Source organism: Hemibagrus wyckioides, linkage group LG07, assembly GCF_019097595.1.
Source record: "Hemibagrus wyckioides isolate EC202008001 linkage group LG07, SWU_Hwy_1.0, whole genome shotgun sequence".
Classification (NCBI taxonomy): Eukaryota; Metazoa; Chordata; class Actinopteri; order Siluriformes; family Bagridae; genus Hemibagrus; species Hemibagrus wyckioides.
The window spans coordinates 28,573,136-28,583,397 of NC_080716.1; the positions used below are offsets into that span (position 1 = coordinate 28,573,136).

The window sequence follows — 10,262 nt, forward strand, 5'->3', positions numbered from 1 at the left end:
TATTCCACAATTGCATAAACCCCTTTGCTATGTATGTCTTTGTGTAAGTGAATAAATGCCTTGTTGTCAAAGATTACATAACGACTTGAGAAGATTTGTTTGAAACATCATCATCATCATCATGCTGGACTACCTCAGTGACTTCAGCTTGGGTAATGGATGACTCTACCTCTGCATCCTCAGCCTCTGCTTCCTCTAGGCAAGGCATGTCAGTGGGATTGAGGAGTTTCTTGAAGTATTCCATCCACCATCCAACAATATCCCCAGTCAAGGTCAGCAACTCTCCACCTGCACTGTAAACAGTGCTGGCACAGAGCTGCTTACCCCTTCTGAGGTGCCGGACGGTCTGCCAGAATTTCCCCAAGGCTGACTGATAGTCCTTCTCCATGGCCTCACCGAACTCCCCCCAGACCCAAGTTTTTGCTTCCACAACCACCCGGGCTGCAGCTTGTTTGGTCTGCTGGTATTCATCAGCTGCCTCAAACCCACGAGCCAACCAGGCTTGATAGGACTCCTTCTTCAGCTTGACTGCATCCCTTACTTCCAGTGTCCACCACTGGGTTCAGGGATTGCTGCCACAAAAGGCACCAGAGACCTTATGGCCACAGCTCCGGATAGCTGCGTCAACAATGGAGGAGGAGAACATGTTCCACTCAGACTCAAGGTCTCCAACCTCCCTCGGAATCTTGTCGAAACTCTTCCGGAGGTGGGAGTTGAAGACCTCCCTATCAGAGGGCTCAGTCAACAGTTTAATCATCCCTGGGCTGTGAAGATGACTTCTTCAATGGAATCATTTCCTGAGAGTAAACATGAGCCTAAAGATAGATTTCTTGATCTTCTTACATCTTAGCAATACTTAGATCCACTGATATCCTTGCCTTTGGAAGCCACAGTGGCAACTTTCAAACAGAAACTTGTAGGGATGTCCAACCATTGCAGCCATTTTCTGATTTCTCTTCCGAAATTCCTAGCTCCACAGATGCACTGATCCATGGCTTTAGTCAGAAGCAGTGGGTCTTTATGTGGTTAAACAACTGGAAGTGAACATGTCATTAAGTGGCCGTTACCTTACTGACCATTTTTTTTTAGTAATATCAATATATATATATCAATTTTTTAGTAATATCAAGTCTGTTATTATTATAAATATTAGATCTGGTCATTATCTGACAGAGATATATTTAAGCAAGAAATTTACATATATGGATGACTTCTTCTATTTGATTTAAATCCTCCATCTCTTAAACATGTTTGACACCACAGCCCGAATCTGCAACTGGTTTTCCTTCATACACTGCTTATCATCAGCTATGTTAAAGTTTCAGTGGACTTGATGGGAATTTTTTTCCTTTTTATCAGAAGTCTAAGTCTATGCAGGTGCTGTAGAGGTAGCAGGAAAATGTGACTTAGCTCGTTCTTAACCTGTCAACATCAGTAAGTACATATTTGCATGTGCTTGAACAGAATAGGTCACATTTTACATAGCTCAGTAAATTACTGCTGTGTGGATGCTGAGCTGTTGTTAAGAAATGTTTATTTAAGCTGGTTTTAGTCTAATTCAGACATCCTGTTGATGTCTAGAGCTGTCCCTGTTGAATCATCGCAGTCACCAATGTATTAAACTGTAGTATTTCAATTTTATAAACAAGGCGGAAGACACTCAAACTACTTGTAGATAAGTAAACTTTCACAAAAATATAACTAGTATATTATTGGGGAAATATTTCTCTTTGAAATTCATTACATATCAGTTTCCTACAGTGCAACAGAGAACACTTCTGTACAACAGCTGGAATACATGGAAATATGAAGGTACTGCAGGAGGAAAGCAGGTAGTGGGTATTTTTTAGTAGGCACAAGAAGTGCATTAACAAATGAGTTTATTTAAATTTTTTTGGCTTGTTGTGACCGGTTTGATCTGTTAGTTGTGACCTGTTAGATAGAATTGAGCATTAATGTGGGTCTGCTTTATTTTGTTTCAAGATTTGTTCCATTACTTTCAGTTAGGTTAAAGTAGCTGTGTTTACTACATTCCGAAGCTATCACATAAATTGATGTGGCAACACAAGAAGCAACTTGTTAATGGGTTTCTTGTGCAAAGGTCATTAGGACTCCATGAAAACACTCAGGAAACTGGAATATTAAATTGATTCTCATATTCTTGCAGCTATGTAGCTAATATTTGTAGTGCATTAAACATAACACTTTCTATATGATATACCAACACTATAGCACAAACTATTGCTATGTATGTCTTCGTGTAAGTAAAGAAATGCCTTGGTGTCAAAGATTACATAACTACTTGAGAAGATTTGGTTAAAACATATTTTTAATTCAATTCCTATCCCAGTCCCCAATGAAAATATTGGACAGTTGAGAAATACAATATTTCTTTGCCAAAATCACTACTCACAAGTGCATTGCTAATTGGACTCTTTAGATGTGTTTGTTGAAGAGTATGTTGCTGTTTGTTTATGAGAATAATCAGCTAATATATACATTCAGAATATGTAAGAAAAGGTCTCATACTCTTCAGAAAAGTCTCCAGAGATTCAGTAGTTCTCAGGAGTAAAGGAAATTGACCTGCTGAGAACACATTCCAGACTTCTGTAGTCGTGTTGTTTTTCTTACTTCAAACTTCCTGCAGAGCTACATTCCTTGTCAAAAATGAAAACAAAATAAATAAAATGAATAAAACACATTGTTAACCCAACAGCTTCCTTGAAACAGAAATCTCAGTCAACAGTTTAATCATCCCTGGGCTGTGAAGATGACTTCTTCAATGGAATCATTTCCTGAGAGTAAACATGAGCCTTATATATATATATATACATATATATATATATATATATATGGCTCTAGTTAGAAGCAGTGCATCTTCATGTGGTTAAAAAATTGGAAGTGAACATGTCACTGTTGTAGCCCAGTTTGTGCTGAATACAGTGTAATCAGACTTTAGCCATTTATATGTTTATAAGTAACTGAAAAATACACAAATGTCAGGACATGTCAGAACTTCTTCAGGGCCTCAAAACACCTGCAGACTCCTAAGGGTTAATAAAACACATTATTAACCCAACACCTTCCTTGAAACAGAAATCTCAGTCAACAGTTTAATCATCCCTGGGCTGTGAAGATGACTTCTTCAATGGAATATATATATATATATATACACTATATTGCCAAAAGTATTCGCTCACCTGCCTTGACTCGCATATGAACTTAAGTGACATCCCATTCCTAATCCATAGGGTTCAATATGACGTCGGTCCACTCTTTGCAGCTAGAACAGCTTCAACTCTTCTGGGAAGGCTGTCCACAAGGTTTAGGAGTGTGTTTATGGGAATTTTTGACCATTCTTCCAGAAGCACATTTGTGAGGTCACACACTGATGTTGGACGAGAAGGCCTGGCTCTCAGTCTCTGCTCTAATTCATCCCAAAGGTGTTCTATTGGGTTGAGGTCAGGACTCTGTGCAGGCCAGTCAAGTTCATCCACACCAGACTCTGTCATCCATGTCTTTATGGACCTTGCTTTGTGCACTGGTGCACAGTCATGTTGGAAGAGGAAGGGGCCAGCTCCAAACTGTTCCCACAAAGCTGGGAGCATGGAATTGTCCAAAATGTCTTGGTATGCTGAAGCATTCAGAGTTCCTTTCACTGGAACTAAGGGGCCAAGCCCAGCTCCTGAAAAACAACCCCACACCATAATCCCCCCTCCACCAAACTTTACACTTGGCACAATGCAGTCAGACAAGTCCCGTTCTCCTGGCAACCACCAAACCCAGACTCGTCCATCAGATTGCCAGATGGAGAAGCGTGATTCGTCACTCCAGAGAACGCGTCTCCACTGCTCTACAGTCCAGTGGTGGCGTGCTTTACACCACTGCATCTGACGCTTTGCATTGCACTTGGTGATGTATGGCTTGGATGCAGCTGCTCGGCCATGGAAACTCATTCCATGAAGCTCTCTGCGCACTGTTCTTGAGCTAATCTGAAGGCCACATGAAGTTTGGAGGTCTGTAGTGATTGACTCTGCAGAAAGTTGGCGACCTCTTCACACTATGCGCCTCAGCATCCGCTGACCCCGCTCCGTCAGTTTACGTGGCCTACCACTTCGTGGCTGAGTTGCTGTCGTTCCCAAACACTTCCACGTTCTTATAATACAGCTCACAGTTATTATTAGAATAATATAATTATAATTAGAATATTTAGGAGCGAGGAAATTTCACGACTGGATTTGTTGCACAGGTGGCATCCTATCACAGTTCCACACTGGAATTCACTGAGCTCCTGAGAGCGACCCATTCTTTCACAAATGTTTGTAAAAACAGTCTGCATGCCTAGGTGCTTGATTTTATACACCTGTGGCCAAGGAAGTGATTGGAACACCTGATTCTGATTATTTGGATGGGTGAGCGAATACTTTTGGCAATATAGTGTATATATATATATATACACAGATACACAGATATATATATATATATATACAGATATATATATATATATCGATAGATAGATAGATAGATAGATAGATAGATAGATAGATAGATAGATAGATAGATAGATAGATAGATAGATATTGATAGATAGATAGATAGATAGATAGATAGATAGATAGATAGATATGGCTCTAGTTAGAAGCAGTGCATCTTCATGTGGTTAAACAACTGGAAGTGAATATGTCATTAAGTGGCCATTACCTTACTGACCATTTTTTTCAGTAATATCAATAAAGTCTGTTATTATTATAAATATTAGATATATTTTGTTTAGCACCAACCTCTATTCCTAATTTAGTCATTATCTGACAGAGATAATAAATAAACAAAACAAAATAAATAAAATTAATAAAACACATTGTTAACCCAACACCTTCCTTGAAACAGAAATCTCAGTCAACAGTTTAATCATCCCTGGGCTGTGAAGATGACTTCTTCAATGGAATCATTTCCTGAGAGTAAACGTGAGCCTAAAGATAGATTTCTTGATCTTCTTACATCTTAGCAATACTTAGATCCACTGATATCCTTGCCTTTGGAAGCCACAGTGGCAACTTTCAAACAGAAACTTGTAGGGATGTCCAACCATTGCAGCCATTTTCTGATTTCTCTTCCGAAATTCCTAGCTCCACAGATGCACTGATCCATGGCTTTAGTCAGAAGCAGTGGGTCTTTATGTGGTTAAACAACTGGAAGTGAACATGTCATTAAGTGGCCGTTACCTTACTGACCATTTTTTTTAGTAATATCAATAAAGTCTGTTATTATTATAAATATTAGATCTGGTCATTATCTGACAGAGATATATTTAAGCAAGAATTTTACATATATGGATGACTTCTTCTAATTGATTTAAATCCTCCATCTCTTAAACATGTTTGACACCGCAGCCCGAATCTGCAACTGGTTTTCCCTCATACACTGCTTATCATCAGCTATGTTAAAGTTTCAGTGGAAAATAATAAAATAAGTTTATTTTAATTTTTTGGCTTGTTGTGACCAGTTTGATCTGTTAGTTGTGAACTGTGTGCATTAAACATAACATTTTCTATATGATATACCAAAAACTATAACACAGTTCTTAAAGGTACTGGTTCCTTATTTTTCTCTTAGAATATAGCAATTTTAAGATTTTTTTTTTTGCTAAGTTTGCAGACCTGATATTAGAATATTTAAGTCCTCTTGAACAGGACAATACTAGCTATGACTAGTAAGAGCATTGATATGATTAAAGTTCTCTGCACATTGAATAAACTGTTTATCCATGCAGAAATAGCTCTGACTAGCAAGCCTTTTTTTTAAAAATCCAAATGTGAAAGCAGGATAAATTCACAGAAACTGTTGACTAAAGCTTACATAGCTGCAGCATGTATTTTCATTTGGTGGTGTCTCATGATGTCATCATGTGGGTTGTTTCAGAGTATTTAGTCGGTTGAGTCATTGTTGTATTACCAGTCTTTCCTTGTTTCTCTCTTCCCTGGAACACAGGTATGTAAAATTTACATTTAACATTAAAACTAAGAGTCTTCTAGTTTAGACCTAGGCGTCTAAATTATCAACTGTGATAAACATTAATCTCATCTTGTCAGGTTTGTACAACGAATCTTTTATCTCTAAAAGGGAAACATTAGCATAGTCTTGCAAAAAGAGGAAAAACATTACGATAAGAATTTGTATTTTATACAAAACATTTTGAAATGGTAAACACAATTAAGCAATTAGTAAGTTATATTCAAAGAAACCATCTATTATTGTTATTATTATTATTATTATTATTATTATTGAGGGTGGAGGCACTCTATTATTATTCATTCTTCTTCTTCTTCTTCTTCTTCTTCTTCTTCTTCTTCTTCTTCTTCTTCTCATGACTAGGGTATAGCATGCTATAGGACTATTTGGTAAAAAGTTGTGAAATTTGGCACACTGGCTGGGGGGCTCCTTAGTGAGGGTGTAAAGGAACATTCTGACCAAATTTGGGCCAGGTGCTGCCTACACATTTACAACACCTAGCAGACACCCTTATAAAGAGCGACTTACAATGATCTCATTTGTATGTAGATGTATTATATGTATATTTATAAGTAGTTGAGGGATATGGTAAGCAGTGGCAGCTTGGTAGTCCTGAGATTTGAGTTCAAAAGATTCTGATCACTAGCCCAACTCGTTAACCACCAAGTTACAACTTCCTTTCCATTTCATTCCCATCAGGTCAAATTTGGGCTTAATATGGAAGTACATTTTTGATCAGAACTTTTGAACCATGTGTCCCAAATTTAAAAGCCATTGAACTGCACCCTGTGATGTCAATTCTGCCTAAATAGAGTTTTTTTTTTTTTTGGCTTAATTCAACCTAATTTGGAAGACATCATCTTTAAACCAACCTGGCCAACCCGGAATTTGCCTCTAATGGGCCAAATAAACTGACAGCTGTGGACAGAAAAGACTTTGTGCACTGACACATGGTCTTCAAAACCATGACCTGAGGCTATTCAACAAGTATCTTGCCTGTGCCACCTACTGGACCAAAGTTACAATATATTTGTACAATATTTGTATAGTGCTTTTAACAATAGACATTGTCTCAAAGCAGATTTAAAGAAACATTAAAATTCAGAATAAAAATTACAAAGTTAAAATGTCATTTTTATTTATCCCTAATGAACAAGCCTGAGACAACAGTGGCAAGAAAAAACTACAAGACAATATGAGGAAGAAACCTTCAGAGGAACCAGACTCAAAAAGGAACCCATCCTCATCTGGGTGACAACAGAGTGTAATTATAAATAACGTCCTTTCTAAAAAAAACTATATATATATATATAGTCAAGTGGAATTGTGTACCCAGAAGCTTTTGAGCAATCAGCATAATTTCTGAATTAATTAGAGATTTAACATTAATTCCTATCTGCCAAAGCCATTGAATATTTACTGATGGAGACCTGAGCAGTTCATCTAAGTGCCATTTTTGCTTATCCTTAAAATTTTGTCCAATAATGTTAATCAAATAATGTGTCAATATGTGGCCTGATTAAACTTGCTGTTATTGCTTAATGACTATTACAGTTTATCTATAAAGCCTGACTTTATATTTGGAAAATCATTATATCCATAGTTATATTGCAGTTATAATGTTAGGATAAATCTAATGGATGATGTTTATTCACAGGTCTTTCGTTTTGCTGGAGCTGTGATTTTGCATTTCAAACTAACACTTTATTATGGAAACTAAGTGAGTGAATATCTGCGATAATAATAAATTTATTTAAAAATAAGAATAAATTTATTTATTTATTTATTTATTTATTTATTTATTTATTTATTTATTTATTTATTTCCTATTTAAAACAAAATGTCTTAATACTGTAAACTGTTGTTCTCGTTAAAGAATAAGTTTCAACTTTAAATATAGTATTTAAGTATTAATGTTTATGGTTGCAAACATGGTTGTAAGAAATGTATTGAATTACCAGTAATCTTTCACAAAACCTAATATAAGCAGAATTTGATGTAAAGTTAAATTTCATGAATGTTCATTTGATTTAACAGATCTCAAGAGTCATCATCAACTGTATATGATTTAGTCCAAAAGAGTCAGTTAATCAGTGAAGGTCCACCTGCACGATATCGTCTCCTCACAACCAGAAGTAATCTTGATGAAGAAGGCTTAGTGAGAAAATGGACATTTGGACAGCGATGTGTCAATATGCAAAACAAAATCCTACTGATGGTAGGAGAAACTGGAACAGGCAAAACTACTCTGATCAATGCCATGGCAAATTATATACTTGGGGTGAGGTTTACAGATGACGTGTGGTTTGAAATTACAGAAGAGGGAGGAGATAATCACATGTCAGATCAGTCAAAAAGTCAAACTATTAAAATCACTGTGTATGAGGTCTTTTCCCAACACAACCCAATCTGTCTTACTATCATTGACACTCCAGGTTATGGAGACACCAGAGGAACAAAATATGACAAACAGATTGCTGACAACCTTAGTAAACTGTTCCGCAATGACACTGGAGTGAAAGAAATTGATGCAGTGTGTCTGGTAGTGAAGGCATCTGAGAATCGGCTCACTGACAGACAGCACTACATCTTTGATGCAGTTTTTTCCTTATTTGGTAAAGATATAGAGAACAACATTGTCATATTTGTCACTCACTCAGATGGAATGCCTCCAAAAGATGCTCTTAACGCTATCATGAATGCAGCAATAGCCTGCAGGAAAAATAAAGAAAATGTACCAGAGCATTTCTTATTCAACAATCGTCAAACTGAGGAAAGGAGACCGGAGTATAACAGAGCTCTCCAGGCAACTTGGGATCTAGCAGCAGACAGTTTGAAATATTTCTTCTCCTCCCTGAAAGAACAGAACAGAAAAAGCTTAGAGCAGACTGAAAATGTTTTGATTCAGTCCAAACGACTTGAAGCCTGTATTTCTAATCTACAAAGCCGTATTGAGTTCGTAGAGGACAAAGTTAATGAACTGACTCAGATCCAGAAAGCCCTTGAGGAAAACCAAGAAAAGATTAAGAAAAAGGAAAACTTTACTTTTACTGTCATCAAGTCCTACAAAAAATATGTTTCCCTTTCCCGAAATGCTTCATGGCGGGACAGAAAGGTCACCAGTTGCACTGTATGTAAGGAGAACTGTCATGAATATAACTGCTGGTTGACCCCCAATGCTTTGTGGTGTGACGTCATTAAAAGAGAGTACTGCACTTCATGCACAGGTAAATGTCATTTCACTAAACATGTCAGAGAGAGCAAGAAATATGTTATAGACAAAAAAAAGACCACAATGACATATAATGATCTCAATAGAATTCTACAATTCAAAAGAAACAATAATCCACAATCAGATATCAACTTTGACTCAGAGTCCTTTGAAAGTGTAAAACGGGACCTGCAATGCAAAAAGAAACAGGAAGAGGAGAAGTTAAGGATAGAGAGGAGACTGAATGAAGAACTGATCAAGACTGTAAAGGAGAAGACTGATCTGCTGGAAGAAGCCTACACCACCATCATGGAACTGTCTGAGATTGCTTTAAAGACAGACTCTGCTTTCATTGTTCAGTCTCTTGACTTCTTGATCCCTCGAGCTGTGGAAACTGGAGAATACTTTCTTGCTCAGAAACTGAGAGAGCTGAGAGAGATTCCACCTGAATCAAAGGAAAGAGTTAATGCTGCAATGGCATATGCAAGAGCAGGTATCAGTAAACTGTTCCTGGGATATAAATGAATATAGATTAAACATGGCCATGTAACATATACAAATGGAATTCTGGACATATATGAACCAGGTCTGCAAGTTTTTTCATTTAATAAAATGAGTTGTGTTTATTTATTAATGTTCTTGTTTAAGATTTTACTTTGTTTTTGGTAATCATTGAAAATCATTGATGAGCCATTATGATATGATTTTTTTTTTTTACCATGTACCATGTTACCTTTGAAGCTATTCTGTTAATGAATAGATCCTTTCAAATTGATTTAACTTAATTAATTTGTTATTAATTCCATTCATTCTAGTGTTCTCTGTGTAACTATCTGTTTATACGACTCTCATTAAATATCTTGTAACTGCAATGTTTTGAGACATCTATTTTCACACAAACCTACATCTATCATTTAACATTAAATGCTCAGTAATTCATATTTTAGTTGATAATAATAAGAACTATTATGGTTAGAAGGTAAATTTACAACTTACCTTTTAAAAAACATAAATAATCTGCTATAATATTTGCATTCTGTTT

General features: G+C 36.6%; 1 protein-coding gene across 2 annotated transcripts; it reads left to right on the forward strand.

The window, feature by feature from the left end:
• Positions 1–5,953: 5,953 nt before the first annotated feature.
• LOC131355677 (uncharacterized) lies at positions 5,954–9,904 on the forward strand. Of its 2 annotated transcripts, XM_058394099.1 has the most exons (4): positions 5,954–5,988; positions 7,167–7,273; positions 7,667–7,729; positions 8,047–9,904. In XM_058394099.1, exons 3-4 carry the CDS (start codon positions 7,719–7,721, stop codon positions 9,743–9,745), a joined length of 1,710 nt encoding a protein of 569 aa, XP_058250082.1. In that variant the 5' UTR covers positions 5,954–5,988; positions 7,167–7,273; positions 7,667–7,718; the 3' UTR covers positions 9,746–9,904. The 2 variants fall into 2 exon arrangements, with proteins under 2 accessions (XP_058250082.1, XP_058250081.1); XM_058394098.1 differs by lacking the exon at positions 5,954–5,988 and having other exon boundaries at positions 6,000–7,273.
• Positions 9,905–10,262: the final 358 nt, after the last annotated feature.